Source organism: Andrena cerasifolii, chromosome 8 (assembly GCF_050908995.1).
Source record: "Andrena cerasifolii isolate SP2316 chromosome 8, iyAndCera1_principal, whole genome shotgun sequence".
Taxonomy (NCBI): domain Eukaryota; kingdom Metazoa; phylum Arthropoda; class Insecta; order Hymenoptera; family Andrenidae; genus Andrena; species Andrena cerasifolii.
Genome location: NC_135125.1, coordinates 2,818,702 through 2,839,586, shown reverse-complemented (window position 1 = coordinate 2,839,586; position 20,885 = coordinate 2,818,702). Strand labels below are relative to the sequence as shown.

General features: G+C 38.4%; 1 protein-coding gene across 4 annotated transcripts in view; it reads left to right on the top strand.

Annotated features, from left to right (window-relative positions):
- Positions 1 to 20,885, top strand: part of Sprt (PDZ domain-containing protein sprite) — a 115,664-nt gene that overhangs the window by 34,155 nt on the left and 60,624 nt on the right. For 3 of the 4 annotated variants that reach the window (XM_076818251.1, XM_076818250.1, XM_076818254.1), the window contains exons 2-3: positions 16,879 to 17,010; positions 18,992 to 19,085. The exons of the other annotated variant lie outside the window; for it this stretch is intronic. In XM_076818251.1, the coding sequence (XP_076674366.1) occupies positions 16,931 to 17,010; positions 18,992 to 19,085 (174 nt within the window). In that variant the 5' untranslated portion in view covers positions 16,879 to 16,930. The remainder of the gene's footprint in view (positions 1 to 16,878; positions 17,011 to 18,991; positions 19,086 to 20,885) is intronic. 4 annotated transcript variants of the gene reach the window in all.

Below are 20,885 nucleotides of genomic sequence, written 5' to 3'. Positions count from 1 at the left end.
ATAGCTTAATTAATGTTTAGGATTAGTATTTGGTATTCATGCCTTTTGCAGCAATGACAGCAGCACAACGGCGAGGCATGGATTCAATTAACCGCGTAATATAATCATATAGTATTTTCTCCCATTCTTCTATTAAAATTTTGAATAATTCTGCTTTATTCGAGTTTTTATATCTTCCAATACCGCTCTTTACTTCTGCCCAGAGGTGCTCAATTGGATTTAAGTCAGGGGATTGCGCAGGCCAGTCTAAAACCTTGACTTTCTTTGAAGACAACCACCCTTTGACCAGCTTGGATGTGTGTTTTGGGTCGTTGTCATGTTGAAATATCCATTTTCCAGTCATATCACTTCGAGCATAAGGTAGCAAATGAGTGTTGAGAATATCTCTGTACATGACGCTGGTCATAAGACCCTCAATTTGTATTAAGGGGGGAGCCTGGTGTAACTAAATGAAAATCGAGGCATTTTTCGGGAATTTTTTTTAAAGAAAGTATTTGATAGATCTTTCTGAAACTTTCAGGATATTGTATTAACAGGTTAAGGTATATAACAAAAAAAAATTATTAAAAAAGAGCGGCAAATAACAAAGTTATGCCCAGTCCGTTGGCGACGCAATTATTGCACTGCGGGCAACGTAGCGTCTTTTGGTTTTATCTGAAACCAAAAATCGAACAATTTTCTTTTAGTTTATGAGAGTACGCACAGAATGAAGAAATTTGAAACTTAAAAGATGCAAAATGAACAAATGGCGGCCTCTTGAATAAAAAGTTCACTGTTTCCAACGAAATTTTGCCTTAAATGTCTAAAAAAAAGTTATTTATTTAAACAATATCATTATACTAATAACTTAGTACTATGAAGAAAATGTTCACAAATATCCGTGCACAAGGCCAAGTCGATTGGTTGAATATTTTTTTAGTTACATTGCCCGCAAAGTATAAAACTGTCGTTTCGAGAAAAACACATTTCAAGTTTTGTGGTAGCCTGGCGCTCCGTAGCAAAACCGGCTATATCCGCTTTAATTTTTCGAATTTCGTTTTGCTGCTTTGGGAGCATATTATCGTGATGTTTAACTATTGATTTATGCAAAAAAAAAATCGATTTCTTCGATCCGCTACACCAGGCTCCCCCCTTAAGGGACCAACTCCTTGAGCGGAGAAAGCTCCCCACACCATGATGCTGCCTCCACCGTGCTTTACAGTTGGTGTTTGATATCTGACGTCATTTCTGGAGCCAATTGGGCGGCGAACCTAACGTTTTCCGTCGCTTCCAGATAAATTAAATTTAGATTCATCAGAGAAAATAATTTTTTCGAATCGTCGAAAGTCCAGTTCCGGTATGTTTTGGCAAACTTTAAGCGGGCCATCCTATTCTTCTTCGTGATTAGGGGTTTTTTACTATGTACTAACTCGCCCAAAAAGTCCAGCTTCACGCAATCTTCTCGTCACTGTATAGCGACTAACTTTGACAATATTTTCTTGGTGTAATTCATTTGCCATATCCACAGCACTCTTTTTATGATCTCCCATTGACTTAATAATTACGCTTAATAATACGATGAGTTTTTTGTGTTGTCTTTCGGGGCCGTCCACTTCGCAGGGGATCTACACCAGAACCAGCACGATACTTTTTAATTGTATCATTTACTGTTGGTTTCCCGATGGATAATATTGAAGCAATTTCACGAGAAGACTTCCCGTTTATGACATTATTATTGGAAATTGGTTATTAAATAAATCAGCCTTCTAGATTTATATTTTAATTTTATTTTCAGCGGCTAGGAAAGAATGTCTTTCTAAGACAGTATACCGAACAGAAGTGAAGCTCTTCTCTGACAACGGTCTGTTTTATCACCGTTGCCAGATATCGAAACAAAAAGACACTCTACACACGTATCGTTATCTTTTACTATATTCAGGTTTCCCTGAATATTCAGTCATTTTTGCCTTTTAATAATTATAGTAATCCAACAATTATTGCGTACTTCGACTTTGTATCAACTGAACGAAACAGCCTTCCTTAGTATTCGAAATACTTAGCTTCTAAAGACATATCATCGAGACTGGCCGGGAACTTTTGAACATGCTAATTCAGTAATATTTCAGGTAAACGCATATAGAAAATAAATAGCGTTAATTTCTTTTGCAGTTTTTGTTTTACACAATATGTCCTTATGTGAAATAATAATAGAAATTTCTTTAAATTCTGCTTTTGGAAGAAAAATTGAAAGAAAAACCATCTGGCCGGGAACTTTTGCACGCCACTGTAACAAAGAAAATAATCGAGGTGGTCACCTTATGCGGTTCACTCTGTATAAATACATTTTCGACTGAGAAATAACATAATTAAAAAACTAAGAGGAAAATTGATTAAGATATTTGGTGTTAGTCACAAACACAGAATTACTGCTGAAAGCTCCAGTCCTCTTACAAAATGACCCTTTATATTGGTTTAACAGCAAACATGAGAAGCAAATATATATCATTTTTTCACAAGCACATTAATCCATCTCCATTAATATTATCAATTTCGCACGTAGAGCACTATACCAATTATACAGGGTGTCCCACTAAGGAGTGGACAGCGCGATATCTCTTAAAGTATTGTCGATAAAAATATAAAAAAAATAGGGAATTGCATGGTTCGAGGGGCCCATTTATTAGCGCGAACGAATTTTGTTTCCGATTATTATTTTAAAAGATACGATGGTCAAGTTCGGTTTTTCAAATGGAACTATTTTTTTTGAAGACCTGAGTTGATAGTGCGTTCCAAGACAAATTCAATAAGCTTTAATGTATACACTTTATTTCCACTGGTTTTTAAGATATTGCGCTTGCAAATTTACTGATTTTCACTGCAAGAAACCCCTCTGAAATGGCAAAAACCGGGGGCGGTCTTACTGACGCCACGGGTGGCACTGCCTGTTGAAATGGATACTTACCTGCCAAAGGTCTACGCCAGAAATGGCAGGCCCAAAGGCTGGACAATTCTTTTCCGTCAGAAATGCTACTTAGGTAGGTATCGTTACTTTTATTTCGCACTTGCTTCTACGCTCGGATGGCCGGTTCTTTTGGGAGGGATGCAAGTTGGATTGGTTAGGTTAGGAGGAGTGAAAGTTGCTAGACTAAATTTCAACCATAGGGAGCAGATTGTATCAGAACCAATCCAACTTGCATCCCTCCCAAAAGAACCGGCCATCCGAGCGTAGAAGCAAGTGCGAAATAAAAGTAACGATGCGCTTCTCGATACCGCAGATGTACCTACCTAAGTAGCATTTCTCACGGAAAAGAATTGTCCAGCCTTTGGGCCTGCCATTTCTGGCGTAGACCTTTGGCAGGTAAGTATCCATTTCAACAGGCAGTGCCACCCGTAGCGCCAGTAAGACCGCCCCCGGTTTTTGCCATTCCAGAGGGGTTTCTTGCAGTGAAAATCAGTAAATTTGCAAGCGCAATATCTTAAAAACCAGTGGAAATAAAGTGTATACATTAAAGCTTATTGAATTTGTCTTGGAACGCACTATCAACTCAGGTCTTCAAAAAAAATAGTTCCATTTGAAAAACCGAACTTGACCATCGTATCTTTTAAAATAATAATCGAAAACAAAATTCGTTCGCGCTAATAAATGGGCCCCCTCGAACCATGCAATTCCCTATTTTTTTTATATTTTTATCGACAATACTTTAAGAGATATCGCGCTGTCCACTCCTTAGTGGGACACCCTGTATATAGGTATTCTGTTGTGATACTCTGCAGGGACTAATGATTCACGATCAGTCACACCCAGTTCAGTCACGCCTTGTTGGAACTTGTTGTACATCTTGTTGGCTGCTCAATCGCCTTATGACAAATACTAGTATGCTAACGCCGCTCGGCCGTTATGATGTTATATTCCTATTGTGTGCCATTGTACTAGAGCTTTAGAATACCGAGTATTGCTACTGTAAGCTGCACACCTATTCTATCGTTTATTCAATCGCCTTTACACTAGATCGTCTTACGATACGACAACCCTCGCCGTTCATATACCTAACCATCACGAGTACTTCCCCATGATTCTGTTCTATAAAACACATTTTTAAACGACATACAAATGTGCACACGTATCTGATCCACAGTCATTTTGAACGTGCTATATTTACACAATTTACATTCACAGTCACCAGTAGGTACAGCGCGTTCTGTGCAATAACTAACGCTCTATGCAAGTACCGATTTCTACGTGGCTGAGGCGAAGCTTCATGAAGATGCGAACAGGAAAACTGTTTTTGTTCATCACGTGGTACCTATACGCGAGGTGTGATTAATATGTAATTAATCATTCTCTGTCAAATTACAAGTTATTCATAAATTATTTACGTGTACCTATGTTCAAGAATTGTATTTACAAACATGGACTTTTATTTGAATTTAAATAATTGAGTAACTTATGGTTTATGTATATACTTTGTTTGTACGAAACTCAGTGTATTATTTTAGAGTTTTGAAATGTATTTCTTCAAATTTTCACACTGATTAATAAATAATTGTAGAAGATGTGACGATATATATAAATCTCGCGCGCCACCAACAGTCAACGGCCGCGTATAATGTGCTACTTACAAGGAAAGATCCCGAACCCGAAAATTCAAAAAATTTTGAGACTGTGAATATGTAAGGGATTTCCTCCTGATTACAACGAAATTTTTGTTTACTGTTTAAATTTACTCTAAGGGGATGAAATTGACCCCTTTAAATTCCAGCTATTTTCCGAGTTTGTGTTATAACTCGCGATCTGTAAGAACTGTAAGTTACCGAATGAGAGTCCTAATTAAAAGAAGTAACTTCTTTCTTGAAACCTTTTTTCTATCTCGTGCAGATTGCGAGTTACAAAATAAAATCGGAAAATAGCCGAATTTTCAGGGATTAATTTCACCCCCTCAGCGTGAATTTGGGCAGCAAACAAAAATTGCGTTGTAATCAGGAGGAAATCCACTACATATTCACAAACTTTCAGATTTTTTTGAATTTCCGGGTTCGGGATCTTTCCTTGTTAGCAGTTTTAGCACTCGCGTTGACTGTTGGTGCCGCGCGAGATTTATTTATAATTTTTAGCTCGAATAGTAATGATTGGATAAACAAACTGTAAATAGAAAAAATGTGTGTCACGACGAGCTTCACAACACTATATTTTTTAAAATTCAGTTTAACAACATTTAATTTTCCAATCTATCTTACAATTAAGTGTTCGGACAATGAATTTTCCCATTTTCGAGCGCTAAGTAGTCCCCTTATTGCATCCGACTCTTCAATTATTCTGATTTTTTATAATGTATAAATAATTAACGCGAATTTAACTATTTACGCTACAGAATCAGATAAAGATACTAAAATATAAATTATAAGCAAACTTTAAATCTTGTAAAAGGATAAAAAATGTACTATGTCCTTTCACACATTTCGCCCCCCCCCCTCCACCCTACTCCAAGAAAGGCTTCTGGATCCGCCGATGCCCTGATTTCTCCCTTCAGGATAATTGATTCTGCTATTAAATACATGGGAACACTAGCCGAATAGGTACTGTAATTCAAAAATAAGTAATAAGTGCCTCGTAATCGTGTCATAAATTCTGTTAACAACGTACGCCAACAACCACATATATATGCATACAATAATATGCCCTAGAAGTGGGAAATTTTCATGAAACAGCATGTTTTAAGTCGCAAGGTTTTTTTTAAATAATTTTAAATTTCCAAAACGATGCCCAACATCGATAATATATTTCGTAAAACTTGCAACAGATTGTAGTATGCCTTTCGACATTTTCGATGAAATAAATTTAATTGTGTTATATAAAAGTATAGATAATTTTTCACTGAAATGTATATTTCTTAATTAGGTTTCCTCAGAATTTCTTTAAGGGATAATAACTAACGGAATTATCGGTGCTGATAGGAGACATGTGTTCTTTTGAGTCGTTAAATACCGTCTAGCACCAACGGTGTATTCGAAGACAAAAACTCAAACAGATTTTAAAAGTATATTAAAAATACCAGTTCTTGACATTTTTAAATTTTCTATATTCTATTTTAATACAAACTGGCGACCACTTCAAGAATAAGCATCAAACTGCCATTGAAGAAAGCGTACCTCTTTATAATTATCAAAAAATTAAAAAATAACCTTGAATTCTGTTGTTTTTTTTTTGTTAGCCTCTAGGTAAATGTTCTATAATCTTTTCTAAATGTGGAACGAAATCACAAAACGGCAGACATAGGTACAGAGTTTGTGAGAAAGCTCCAATACGGTAGAATCCTGTCGCACACCTGTCAGACAGCTGCTCTCCTTACAGCTTCGTCATGGTCCTTGGCCACATATAACACCCTATCATCCTTTGGGACTTTAGGGCAATGTGCCGTATGTCAAACCATGCATGCCCTCGTAAATATTTCGAACTCTCCCTCGTGGGGATGAAAGCAGAACTAACGACTAAACATTTGTAGACTTTCGAGGTTGAAGCGTGTTATATTTGTAAATAGATACATACAGACCGGCTATGGTAAATACAAGGAACAAAGTATTTGTAAATAATTACCTAAAAATATGTTCTCCGTTTGTTTAAAATGTTACAGTTAAAATGTCCGAAGTATTAGAAAAGTTCCTATGGTATTTAATTCCCTATTTGTTCAAATTTAAATTAATATTTGTATTTAATTATACTCATATTTAGGGTAAAGTAAATACTAAATATGAGTATAATTAAATACAAATATTAATTTAAATTTGAACAAAAAGAGAATTGAATACCATAGAAACTTTTCTAATACTTTATTTAAATTACTATAATTTAGTACTATAATTTAAATTAATATTTGTAATTAATTATACTCATATTTAGGGTAAAGTAAAAGTATATATATATATACACACACGTAAAAACGAAGACACTGACGATGAGAATATATTATCTAAGAAACCTATGTATTATACTACACAAAGTTAAAATATCTCGTGAATTATTTCGTTTTCGATCATTAACTCTAATCTATACTATTATATAAAATTGAAATTGCATACTTTGAAATGCGGTTTCTCAGTAAATATGAACTGTACCCACAAGTGTGTTACATCACTTTGTTCGTCTTGGCGAGAGGAAGTTTCTAACGTTTTTATTCTTTTAAAATAATGATTTTTAAATAATAGTAGTTCGCGAGGCGACCGCCAGGTGGCGACCGGGCGAACGCTTCTCGCTTGCGAAATAGCACCGCGGCGGGAATAAGTGGCCGAGGGCTCTCGAGTTTACAGATTGCAGATTACAGATTATGAATCAGTCACGCTAATATTTCGGGCGAACCCGAGGCGGGGACGCTAGTCCTATATAATAATACGGCTTAAATTAGCTGTTGGTTTGTTAGTAAAATCTGTCCAGAGCCTTTTTCTCGTACTTCCCGATGAGCTCTAAAAGTTACAAATTCAGAATGAAGTTTTCTGGGCAACCAAAGATGCCGTAAAAATTCCAAAATCTGGTGCATTAAAAAATGGGTAATAGGGGAAGGTAGTACCTGTGGCCTAAAACAGATAATATGTTTATCTTATGAACCCTGAGTGTTTTAAGCACTGCTGAACAGTAAGTTTTGGCAAGTTTCTTTTCCTTTCTAGAGGTGTCTAGAGGCACCTCGGGAGAAATGTTCAGATGTCATGATTTCAGCTTTCAACTCGATTTTCAGCAAATATTGGCTTAAAGCAAATATCGACCAGTTTTTCTGAATCTGCATAAAATTCTGAGTATATTAAGTTTATTCTGATAAAATAAATAATATCAGTGTTAGTTTTAATAGCCATTTTATGTTAGGTGTAGTTGCAAAGTGCACTGCCCAGAAATGCATAAACACCATCTAATTTTGACTTCCGAAATTGCTAATTATTCAGAACAGGTGTTTTCTCACGGAGTTTGACGACCTTGAAATATGTTGTCGGGGACATGATTCTGAACAACTTTTTCCTATACATGTTACCGCCGCTCGACCTCTGTTTCCGAGATATTCGCCATAAACTGCTGTTACTAGAGAAAGTGAAGCATATTTGGAACACTGTTGGTAATTTGGAATACCGAAGTACCTAATAAACTACTAATGCTATTTAATTTGTAACGCCGTAGATTATAGGGGCTAATGACCTGTTCACTAATGACATTTGTGGGTGAACCGCCATTTTTACATTTTCGACTTAATCTGCAGAGGAAGAAAACGTAAATTTGCAAAACTTTTTCAGCGCGTATTCAATCGTTCCAATCATGGTTAAAATATGTCAAAACTTTAGAGTTAAACATTTAATCTACTCGTTTGCATGTTCCTTCTATGGTTCCGTGACAGTTTTGCGATAATTTCGAGAATACAAAGTGTGACATGAAATTTTAGGTTTCAATGCCATGTTGCTAATTCGGAATAGGGGAGACCGGGGCTAGATGTTGCAGGGGCAGGTTGTTACAAAGCAGTTTAAATTTTTTTCGTTTGGACTATCACTTCGACGATGAAGTGGCTGATGTGTTTCAACCATACACAGCTCTGTATGTTGTTTGTTAGTAGTTGATTCACGCATTGTCACTTTATTACAGTTTTTTGTGTTTTCGGGACTAATAGTAACTTTTCTCTTTCTACTTAAATCTTTTCTACCGAACAGACAGATAAATGTATGTAAATTAATATTACCACGATTGAATCAGTGTTCCTTTAGCTACAGAGTCCTACCAAGAACATAAGAATACACCAAACTGGTATGAACTTATAGCTTTTTATACACAATGGTGTGAAGCGGGGCAAGTTGTTACACAAGACAAAGGGCATGTTGTTACATACGAAGAAGGGGCATGTTGTTACAGAGGGAAAGGGGCATGTTGTTACATTGTATTTAGTAATTAATGTATTAATTTAACCCTTTAGTTACTCCTGAACAAGTAAGACCGTATCCTGCAGCGGAAAAAAGACCACAATTGTACGAAGAAAGAAGATCAAATCAGAAATTTTACCAAACACGCCCGTAAGAGAATCCATACGACAGGAACAACTGTTAAAAGAAAAAACGAAAAGTAAAAAATCAAATCCTAAAAAGATTTTATTAAAAAGTTTTAAAAAGGAAACTGCTGACATAAAAATAAAAAAAAACATACAGTAAAGAAAAAGCAGATGAGAAATAAAACCACCACAAATAGTAGACACGAGTCCCTGTGTGAAACGGACGATGATAATTAGTGCAACTGATTTCAGTAGTTTTTTTTATTATTTTTAAAATAGATTTTTTTATTGTATATTTATTGTAAGAGATTCTTACCATTAATAAATTTACTTTTGTCCAAGAAAATATAATTTTATTACTCATAATAAGCCTCGTTTCGTAAAATTTAATCCTGTAACAACTTGCCCCGTATTGGGTAACAACTAGCCCCTACTCGGGGCACGTTGGTACAACATGTCTCGACCTTCAAAATGGCTTATTTCAAAGTCATGGTTTTCGTTTAATTACATGCGATTGCGGTCATCGGTAGAGGAAAGAACGTACTTTAATTGATAGTATTGAATATGAAATGCAAAAAAAAATAAAAAACTGAAAAATGTACCAACTAGCCCCGGTCTCCCCTACCGAAGGTGAAGGTAATTTGGAATAGGTATTCCAAAGCTTAGCGATGCTTTTGTTTCACACGAAATGGCTACCGCTGCGTGAATGCGCTGGGTATGACGTAGGAAATTATATCTGTGATTACTGCGAGTAAATTTTAGGATTTTTAATTTATATTCACATAAAATTGTTCCTTCATTGTGATTTCTTAGCCTGATTACGCCATAAAATAAACTAATTTTATTATCTACGTGTTTTCTTTAAGTTTATAAAGTGAAGGTAAATTGGAATACCGGTATTCCAATACTTGCACCTTAACGAAATCGATACTTCTTGTCATTTTTCATTCAGACCAAAATTTCAGTTACTTTATGTTTCTTATTATTACTGAGACCTTAGACCATATATACTTATAGACACGGCTTCAGATAACTGCCTTGACACAAAGATTAAATCATCTACGTGACGTCACATGTGGGCAAAGTAATGATGGAAGTTACAGCGATGTATAAATATTTCCGAAAATGCGATTTAATCATTGTCTTTGCAATTCATTATACAACATGTTTGCACCTATATTAATAATTATTAAAAAATTATTCACAGAAAACGATATAACCTTACTTGTATATATGGTATGAGGTACTATCCACCATTTTGAATTATCTTTTGCCCACAAGTGACGTCACTTTTGCCCGTTATCTTTGCTTCACTATGACTCGTGGCTTCATATAGAGCAGGCCGTGTCTATAGGTATATATGGTCTAAGACTGAGCCTATGAAATATGAAAGTTTATTAGTTTCCCTATGATATTATGCAGTTTTACTTGTACTCATCCTCTGCCGTAATTTTGTATTCGTCTTAAACAAGCTACAGTACGCGTCGGTGGCAGAGTATGCGCCAGCATGGGACAAAACAAATGATGAAGCTGGCCTCCGTTTCTGAGATACCTATTTGCGAAAAAATTCTTTTGACTTATTCCGACGCAACGCATTCCACTTTCCAACTTGTCCCGGGTATTAGTATTGGTTAGGGCTAGACCAGCGATGGGGCGCGCGCCCGCTCGCGGGCGCGTCAAGCATGCTGGCGCGCGGATGTGAGTCGGGGTGTTGACAGGAGTTCCCACACACCCAACAGGTGCTCTCGAAGGCACCCTCTTCCTAGCAAGACAATTATGTTTTAGAACCAGAGACATCCTAATATCCGGCGGCCTCATCACTGCCGAACAGAGTCCGGGGGTGTGTTTCAATTCACGCATACTGCGCATAGACTGCAGGCAATGGTGATTGGTGGTTCATACAGTGAGTGAATAGACTGCATAACCTAATTCGTAGAATTCCCTAGGATCCTCCAACTTCTAGCGCATGATGCGTGCAGCAACTACAGAAAATCAAACCATAGGCAGCCAATGCAATCAGGTTATGCAGTCTATACACACACCGTATGAACCACCAATCACCATTGCCTGCAGTCTATGCACTGAATGCGCGAAACGGAACACACCCTTACACTCTAAACGCTCGTGCCCAGCGCGCACGCAAATGACGGAGTATCAGGCGTACGAAAAGCGAAGCAGGACAAAGTATGTATCAACGCGTCATCTGTCTCGTACCGTTCCTCGCTTGCTTTCAGTCCCTCTGACTCCCTCTCGTTCCACCCTGCAGTCTATGCGCGGTATGCGTAAATTTAAACACACCCCGGGTATTGACGGGCATCCGCAAGTTTCTGGTTCAAATCTCCAAATTCATATCGGCCCGCCACCATGCTTTACGCGCCCGCGGGCGGGCGCGCGCCTCCTGCGTTCATCTATCCCCAACCAATATTAATACCCGGGACAAGTTGGGAAGTGGAATGCGTTGCGTCGAAATAAATCAACAGAAGTTTTTTCGCAAATATCTCGAAAACGAAGGTCCTGCGGCGGTAACATGTATAGGAAAAAGTTGTTTAGAATGTTGAGTTTTTCAATATATATAAAAAATTATTGAAATCGGTGAGGACACACCTATTCTGCATAATTACCCCGAAATTTTGTTCTATCTCTAACCGTTTTATAAAGATATAGCTTCGCTGATTTGCGTGAAACACCCTATGTCCATACTGTAGTATAGACATCAATTACTAGGTTGCTAAGGACATATCCCTCGTGTATACTCAGCAGCAGTTCATTACCGATAGGTCAAGGTTGAGGCAGTACGTATTCCTAATTAGCCCTCATCAATATCCCCAAACAGAGTTAGTGGCATTCACTGTTAATAAAACCAAATCGAATGTAGAGTGAGGGGACAACTTTGGACTATCTTAGTGATTAGGAACGTATATGCATAATAAGGTAGATGGACTATTATTAAAACATAATCAATAGGAATGGAGAATGGAAAAACAACGACGGACTATGTGTAGACGAGAAATAGGTAGTTATTAATAGACATGAATATTGAATAAAGAATTAGCCAATGCAATTCTATGGTTAAAAAAACAACGTCTAGGAATGTTATCGCGAAGTGAAATGTACCTAATCGATTTTTCTTACATTCCAATCTCTTGCACACGTGCGTCGTTCTGCACCCGCTAAACACGCATGCTATATTGTGCATCCGATTATGCGATGTCTACGAGCTTAGCAATTGATGTAGACGCACGCACTCCCCTACGCCTAGCTAGGTATAGACTTTGTATAGGTATCACAGTGGGCGGAGGACTGAACTTTCTCGCGCATAACTTATGCAGATCAACCGGTCATTGTAGTGGTTACTTAATGCATTTACGAATATTACTTGTAACGCTCCTTAGACGATCGCATAGCGTGGGTTTAAAAACCGAGACCGCCCTGGCGCCTCACGAGCTCTTTTAAACACATCTCACTGTCAACTTCAAGTGCGAAGTCGTATAAGCGCAGCATAGACTACCTAAGGTTCGTTTCCTTTCAAGTGACATAGAAAATCAAAGTTATCACTTTTAAACTTGATCCTCGGAGCATGAGTTTAGCTTTTCACGTAGCGAAAGATTTAATGAATATTTATTTTCTGATTTATGAGTATCTCATGTGTGTAAACGAAACATAGAAGCATAATACTTTGCAAAAAGTAGGTGTGCTTAGAAATGGTTTCATAAAATTTCGAAAAAGAGTCAATGCACGTAATTGTCTCATGAATGAAAGCTTATCTGCGTAGTAAATAAAACTCCATACGTTGCATATTTAGTACAGAATAGGATTCCAAATTTTGGTACTATGCACGGCATTTTTGTCCAATTGTTGTGTGCTTTATGAAAAATTCGGAATATGTTACGAAATGTTGCAAATAGAGTGAACAGTTTTTATAAAGTGTCAGGAATACCGAGTAAATTTTTACAGATACTGCAACTTTGAAAGATAAACTACAATCGGGAAGACTTATAGTAAAATCTAAAATTAGCGATCTTTGAATAAAAATTATTCGAACTGAAATAAGGGCCCCGCAATTCTAAAAGTTGATACACAGTTAAATAAAGATAAATCAGATTCGTCATCTTTGAGCACTGCAAAGGGCAGGTAAAAACATTAAATAGCTACGATTTGTTAAAAAATGGTATCGGACAAAAGAAATTCTAAGTTACGGCTGAGGCTTATAAGAATTCAGCTTCTGACGAATAGAGTAGAACGCTCTGAATTGAACGTCGAAAATTGATAATTTTATTAGGTAACAATGTTGTTGAAATGCCAGGGTGAGACGACAGGAGACTCAATGATATTGGATACACAGACCTCTTTTACTTACCTTAAGGAATACTGTATGTTTAAAAAGATAATGGTCAGAAATGTACTTTTAAACTATACATGTACAGGGTTCATAATATCGGCACGTAAAGTTACCCACTACAGAGAAAGGAAGGCTCCATATCAATACTACATAGTACGATATTTCACATGCAATTTAGCGCGCATCAAAATAGGACACAAAATGAGGTGCACATATAATTTAGAACACATGCAGTTTAACGCACATTTCTTTTAGTGCACATCAGGATAGCGCACAGCAAAGTTTCACACACAAGATAGTACATAGCATATAGTACACATACAACTAGTGTAGCCATTTTGGCCCAAAGTGGTGTGCGCTCTACCTCAGGCTTTCGCCTATACGAGCATTTGGCCGGCAAGGTGGTGTGGGGAAAAATTTAACCGTCGTCACTGCGCAAGTTACAGCTACTCCGAAGTGCAGTGGCTCGTTTAGTCAGCCTTAAAGGCTCCCCCAAACCAACGCGAATTTCGCCGTGCGGAGCGGATCCGCCGCGGATCAGATAACACTGCCCATAAGCCACCTGGGGCGAAACGAACGGTTGCGAACGTTTATAATTCGTGACCGTTATGGCCTACCCAATAGCAAAAATTCCTTACGGTGACTCCACCGAGTCAAGACGTACTCTTTCAGACCTCACTCTGCTTTCCGTCCACCCTGTGGCCTGCACGGTGGTGTCCTAGGGAGGAAAGATGCTCACTCCATCTTGCCTGGTTTATATGCTGCTATAGAGGAGACTCTGAGGCGCAGCGCGTCAGTTGGACCTTTCTAAAAACCGACACTATCTATCTGCCCATAAGCCACCTCGAGGTATAAGCAATAAAATCTGCTCTAGGTACTCCAAAGCTGTGGACTTGTCCCGTGGAAGCTTATACAGAATAGATGCCCATAAGCCACCCGCGATGGAAACACCGGTTCTCGTTCGATCACCGAAGTTAAGCATCGTGGGGCGCGTACCGGGGAAATATGGGTGACCGTTTTTCTCCTGGTGCGTTGCTTGCTGCTGGTAACCTTACGGGGTAGGTTTCCCCGGTTGCGAACGTATATAATTCGTGACCGTTACGGCCTGCCCATTAGCAAAAATTCCTTACGGTGATCCCATCGAGTTAAGACACGTAGTCTTTCAGACCTCACTCTGCTTTCCGTCCACTCTGTGGCCTGCACGGTGGTCTCCTAGAAAGAGGAGAGATTAAATGCTCACTCCATCTTGCTTGGTTTCAATGCTGCTATAGAGGAAACTCTGAGGCGCAGCGCGTCAGTTGGACCTTCAATAAACCGACACTATCTGCCCATAAGCCACCACGTATAAAAAACTGCTGCCTTATGTGATCCGCGGCGCGGAGCCGGGATATCCGCGTTGGTTTGGGGGAGCCTTTAGTCTGTGGGAGCCTTTATTGGATCCGCGGCGGATCCGCTCCGCCCGGCGAAATTCGCGTTGGTTTGGGGGAGCGTTTACACGCCGCGGTGCGGCGCGAAGCGCTGTCCAGCGGGGACCACGAGGAGGTAGAGCCGGCCGGCCAGCGCAAGGTCGATCCCGGCAGGATGGCTTTGGCCGATAACGCCCTACCTGCCACAATGCCTGGACACTGTCTGCACTAGGGGGTCGGGACGATAGTGCACATACAATTTAGAACACATGCAGCTTAACATACATTTTATTCAGTGTACAGCAGAATATAACGGTAAACTTTCCAATGAACTGGGCCCTCGCCGATTTCGATGACTTTCACATATTTTGTCAAGGTCGTCGTTCTGAACAACATTTCCCTCTAAACTTTTTGGCGGTCGGCCTTAGATTCGACGATATTAATAAAAAAAACTTTGGGCATAATATATTGAAAGCTACCTCCTCACCGTTTTCAATGACCTTGACATATGTTGTCAAAAACATATGAAAAACAGCCGACGGTATTAGCATTGGTTGGGGCTAGATGGGACGGGCGCGTAAAGCATGGTAGCGAACCAATGTGAGTATGTGTTAAACTCGGTAATTCTAGTGTTGAGTAAAGTTTTTTGCAAATATCTCGCAAACCAAAGCCGACCACCAAAAGGTTTAATGGGAAATGTTGAGAATGATGACCTTGACAAGAATAGTCTCATTTTGAACATCCACAAACTCACATCGGTTCGCTACCATGCTTTACGCGCCGCTGACCAAATGCTCATTAATTATTAAAATCGTTCTATTAGTTCACATAGTATGTTAGATGCAATTCAATCTAACGAGGAAACTTCGGTAAGCCGAAAACTTATATTTTAATTTTTCAAGGTGAAAACACCCCTTTAAAAGTTGATGTGTGCTTTTTCTATTTTTCTATATATTTCGAAAACTATAATAGACATAAGAAAAATGTTAAAATGAAAATTTAATGGTTTTTTATCCTCTATAAAACTGTGCAATGAAATTGTTTAGAATTTGGAGTTTAAATAAAGAAACACTCCCCACCACAAACAGTTAAATAATTTTATTGCGCAATTTTATAAAGCATAAAAAACCATTCAATTTTTATTCCAACAATTATATTATATGTACTATAGTTTTCAAAACATATAGGAAAATAGGAAAGCAAACATCAGACTTTAAAAGGTATTTTTACCCCTGAGAAACCAAAAAATAGCAGAAAAAATAATTGCCTGATACTTCTCTGGAAATTCCGGATATACTACGGTATGACCCAACCACCGGAATGAACCGAAATTTTGAAGGTTTGGGCGGGAGGGGGAGAGAACGTTTAATATAAAATTTTAGCTGCGGGTATTTGTTAGTTTCTGAGATATTAATAAAAAAACTTTGGGCACAATACATTGAATGCTGCCTATACAGACGTTATTAATACAATCATCTCCTTATCACCTTTGTTTCACAGTCGACGATACAAAGTACGATATTGACCTCATCGCGCAATGCTTGTAACTGCAGTCTCATTTTTAGTAATCCCAAACTCACATCGGTTCGGTACCATGCATCACGCGCCCCCGCACTAACCTAGCCCCAACCAATGCTAATACCCGGGAGAAGTTGGAAAGTGGAATGCGTTGTGTCGGAATAAGGGTAATATCTTAACTTGATGATGAAGCCATTGTAATAAATATTGAAACTAAGTACGTGCCAAAAGAGCAAAGGCCTCAACAACAATCGCACTTGGCTTGGTGAAGACCGTTCGCGTCCAGTGTTTGTTACCATATCCCTATACATACATTTTGAGGCCAACATAGGTAGATTTCAATGTATTATGCCGAAAGTTTTTTTATTAATATCTCAGAAACTAACAAATACACGCAGCTAAAATTTTATATCAGAGGTTCTCTCCGCCTCCCGCCCAACCCCTCAAAATTTCGGTTCATTCCGGTGTTTGGGTCATACCGTAGTACAGCCGAAATTCCTTACAAACCTGCAAAATTTAATGAACATCATAGTTTCCAGGTTACCAAAGTTCCCTTGTAAGAAGTAGCACAAGCGTAATGTAAGTAAGGATGAGGGAACTAACGAAAGATTATTGTTTTTTGTTTTAGATGCCAACGTAGCGGGCAAATTAATGCAAGTTGCAATGTTGCTGTTGTCGCTATGAACGAGAGCCGGTGCCACGCTGATTCGCCCGTGCTTGCTGTACATCAGCCATTCAACCGGAATGGGAAGGCGCTTAGGTGTGATTATCATAAACGCAGACCATACTGCCGCATTATATTATAGCCTCGCGTTTAATTGCTCACGACAAGGAGGGCGTGGATGGGGGCTGTACACTACCCATTGATTTATGAGTTGTAATTGAAAGGGAGTCAAAGGCATTTTTCACTTTTGCTACTCGACAACTGGTCTCTTAATTTAATATTATTTCAAGACATCTTTTCACTGCACTTCATTTCAGAAAACTTGTTTGAAATTACTACGCGTGTCATGCATGTAATGACAATGGAGTTTCGCGCACTTATTGTTCTCCCAGGCTTCGTGGTAGTGATAAAGATTCCTCCGAGACTATTTGAATACGATTAAGATTATTCTATATATTAATTGTTAATTGATCTATCATGCCTCCATATCGATGCAGATATTGGTGTAAATTAAGTGGTTGCAAAAAAATATATATTTAAAAATATTAGAAATGGAAACCACGAATCTAACTTTTTAGGTTTTAGGTCATATAATATATATGTATATGTACCATGCAAATCCAAAGTACTTATTTTATATGGGACAAATTAAATCTAAGTTATTTTCAATTCAGGTTTTCTCATTTTAATCCATAGTTGATGTTTTAAACTGTTTTAAAGATATATCGGTTATTTATAAGCATGTATTATATAATATACAGTTTCTATTGTGATTAAAAATTATTAGTAACGAATACTCGAACATCCCAAGTGTTCATTACTGAAGGAATAATTAAAAGACAGGGTTGTGCTTTCAAATATTGTACAGTAAGGGTGCTCCCAATTCGATAATAACGCGAGATAATAAATCATTATTTCTTCATATACATACAGGGTCAGCCTTTTATCCTGCAACCCGCGCTCGCGCGAACAGGTAAAATGGCAACAGCGCCTCACGGACGCATTCCACTACACCATGCACCGTCCCGGCGTTCGGAGAGTTGCCAGCGACCGCTGGACAGCAGTGATGCCCGAGCTTCGAGAATATTGGGTTAGGTCTCTTTCAAATTAACGTCGCAAAGAGCTATTCAGAATTTCCCGGCCCGGGTTGAAAAATTTGGGGCCTTTTTCGTATAATTTTTTATCTATAAAAGATATTGGAATGCATTTTGCGCCGAAAAATGGGGAAAAATTATTCCCTCTTAACATATTTTATTCAATTTTCTATAATTTGTATTCAATAATGTGGTAGTTCTGCAGACCTCAGAATCTATTGTTCTGGTTTTCTTTTTTATGATTTTATCCTTAATGCAGTGCATACCTAGATCAGACGCAAGGGGTAACTAATGGGAGGTGTCTTTGATTGTAGCGGTGTTTGAATTTTTTTTTGAATTTTGGTGTCTGAATGTTTTAGCTACTCATCGCCACGGTTAACCCTGTCGTAGCTAAAAAAAATTAAATTGAGACGGGTACGAGACCAGTTGACATTTTTTTCAAACCTTATTACAGTAATCTGGGGTGCCGAACGCGAGGCCGGTGCACGGTTGTAGTGGAATGCGTTAGTGAGGCGTTGTTGCCATTTTACAAGTTCGCGCGAGCGCGGGTTGCAGGATAAAACGCTGACCCTGTAAAAATCAAAATTTTGAACGTGTGACTAAGCTGATGATTATAACTTAATTAAACAAATTATAACTGTCCAACTCACAACTGCATCATGTAAAGATTGCATAATATAAATAACACAGCTTTTTGACTATTCATCTGCAAAACATATTAACTCCTTGCCTTATAACGAAGAGTCAGAGACGTGGAACGAATTGTTACCTATACACTAGAGAAGACATTACGCGATTAAATTCAACGAAGGAAGAAGCAATAGTGAACTCTTTAAACAGTCGTTAATTTAATTTAGGTTTCGTCAGCTCATTAGTTGATAAGTACTTTATCCATCTTCCTGTTTCATTTAAGTTAACTCTAACGTTTTCAACCTTTGGAGAAATGGTAAAGCAAAGAGATGGTCAAAGATAATTGTTTTCAGGGGATCGAAGAAAAGTGTCCTATTCTATACAACTGACTGCGGCGACGAGAAGGAAGATTTAGGTTTCAAGCTTCAACAACGATCAGTCTCTCTGGTAAGTTTTACGAATTTGAAGATAGACATTTAATTAAAATATTTAAAATAAATCAGTTCATGGAACTTAATGGAATGGTAAATTAAAAAAATTTGTAATGTATCAAATGAGTTAACATATTTTTTAAAATAAAATCGGACTTCAGTTCTTTGTTGTTTTCCACTGAAACTTTAACGGTAAGATGCAACACAGTGATACACCAAGAGATCTAAAATTACCGAAGGTCTTTAAAAGGTTTGATGACGAGTGGCTTGATAGCTGCTTCGCCAGAGAAGTATTTTGATAACTACACCGAGTATTGAAGACACTAATTAAAAACATATCTTTTATTAAATCTCGAGGTGCCGCTTAAGGTGTAGGCCACTTCCACGCATACATGTGGGAACGGTACAGTTGAACGATAAAATACAGACACGAGAAAACAGCGTCAGCACAAGAGACTAGGAGTCCCACTCTGTCTTGACACACACCATGTACGGTTGAGCTTGGTTAACTTGATTTTACCCCGGTTATCATTTTTTGCTTACTTAGGACGTGAGAATTATCCCAACCTAGCGCTCGGCTCTCGAGACTAGGGGACCGGGAATACAGTGTAGCACTAACCATTAAGGAGTGAAAAATGCCAAGTTCCGCATTTCTTGTGTTACCTCGATGAAAATGGTACCAAACCCGGCATAATTCGAAGTATAGGTAATTAACGAAATTACATATATACTCCATTTCCTATAAAAGTAGGAACTACGCCCCTACCGATTTGCGACCGATCTACGCAGCTCCCACGGATCTGACACACACGATTGCTCTTTCCCTGCCGGTTTCCTACCAATCAACAGCATATCCCTGCGCGGAACGAGTCTACTCTAAACTGGAATGCAGTATAGAATTTATGTGCCGAATTTAAAGTCCAGCTTCGTTATAAACAGTCCGATTGAGATTGTATTGGTGATCATTTTCATCAGGAAAATCTAGGAAATAGATCGGTGCCATTTTCATGAAGAACAAATGAAAAATATAGAAATTTCAATATGAAAAGAAATTATTTTTTTCAAAATGCATGGTAGGCCTTTCCTCCATGTCTATTGTCTCTCTTCTGTACCTAAGTACTTGTGTCCTCTTATACAGGGTCATCCGTTAAAACTGCAACCCATGCGCGCGCGAACAGGTAAAATGGCAACAGCGCCTCACGGACGCGTTCCACTACAACCGTGCACCGGCCCCGCGTTCGGAGAGCTGCCAGCGACCGCTGGACAGCAGTGAAGCCTGAACTTCGAGAATTTTAGGATGGTCTCTTTCAAATTAACGTCGCAAAGAGCTATTGGGAATTTTTTTTTTTTGGGCGCGCCCTCCGCTTTTATGATCGGTTTACTACTCGCATCCCAGATTACTGTAATAAGGTTTGAAAACAATGTCGATTGGTCTCGTACCCGTCTCAATTTAAAAAATTTTAGCTACGACAGGGTTGACCGCGGCGCTATACCCCTATACGGAGAGGTTTTTCGCCATCTGCGTGGAAAAGCCACAATAATGGCGCAGCATTCCAAAAAATGACATTAACCGAAGCCGGTATAGGCGTGGCGTTGAGTAGCTAAAAGGTTAAAACATGCTGACACAAAAATTGTAGAAAAGAAATTCAAACACCGCTACAATGAAAGACACGTCCCGTTAGTTACCCGTTATGTCCGATCTATGCATGCATTGCATTAAGGATAAAATTATAAAAAAGAAAACCAGAACAATAGATTCTGAGGTTTGCAGAACTAACATATAATTGAATAAAAATTTAATTTCTTAATTTATGAA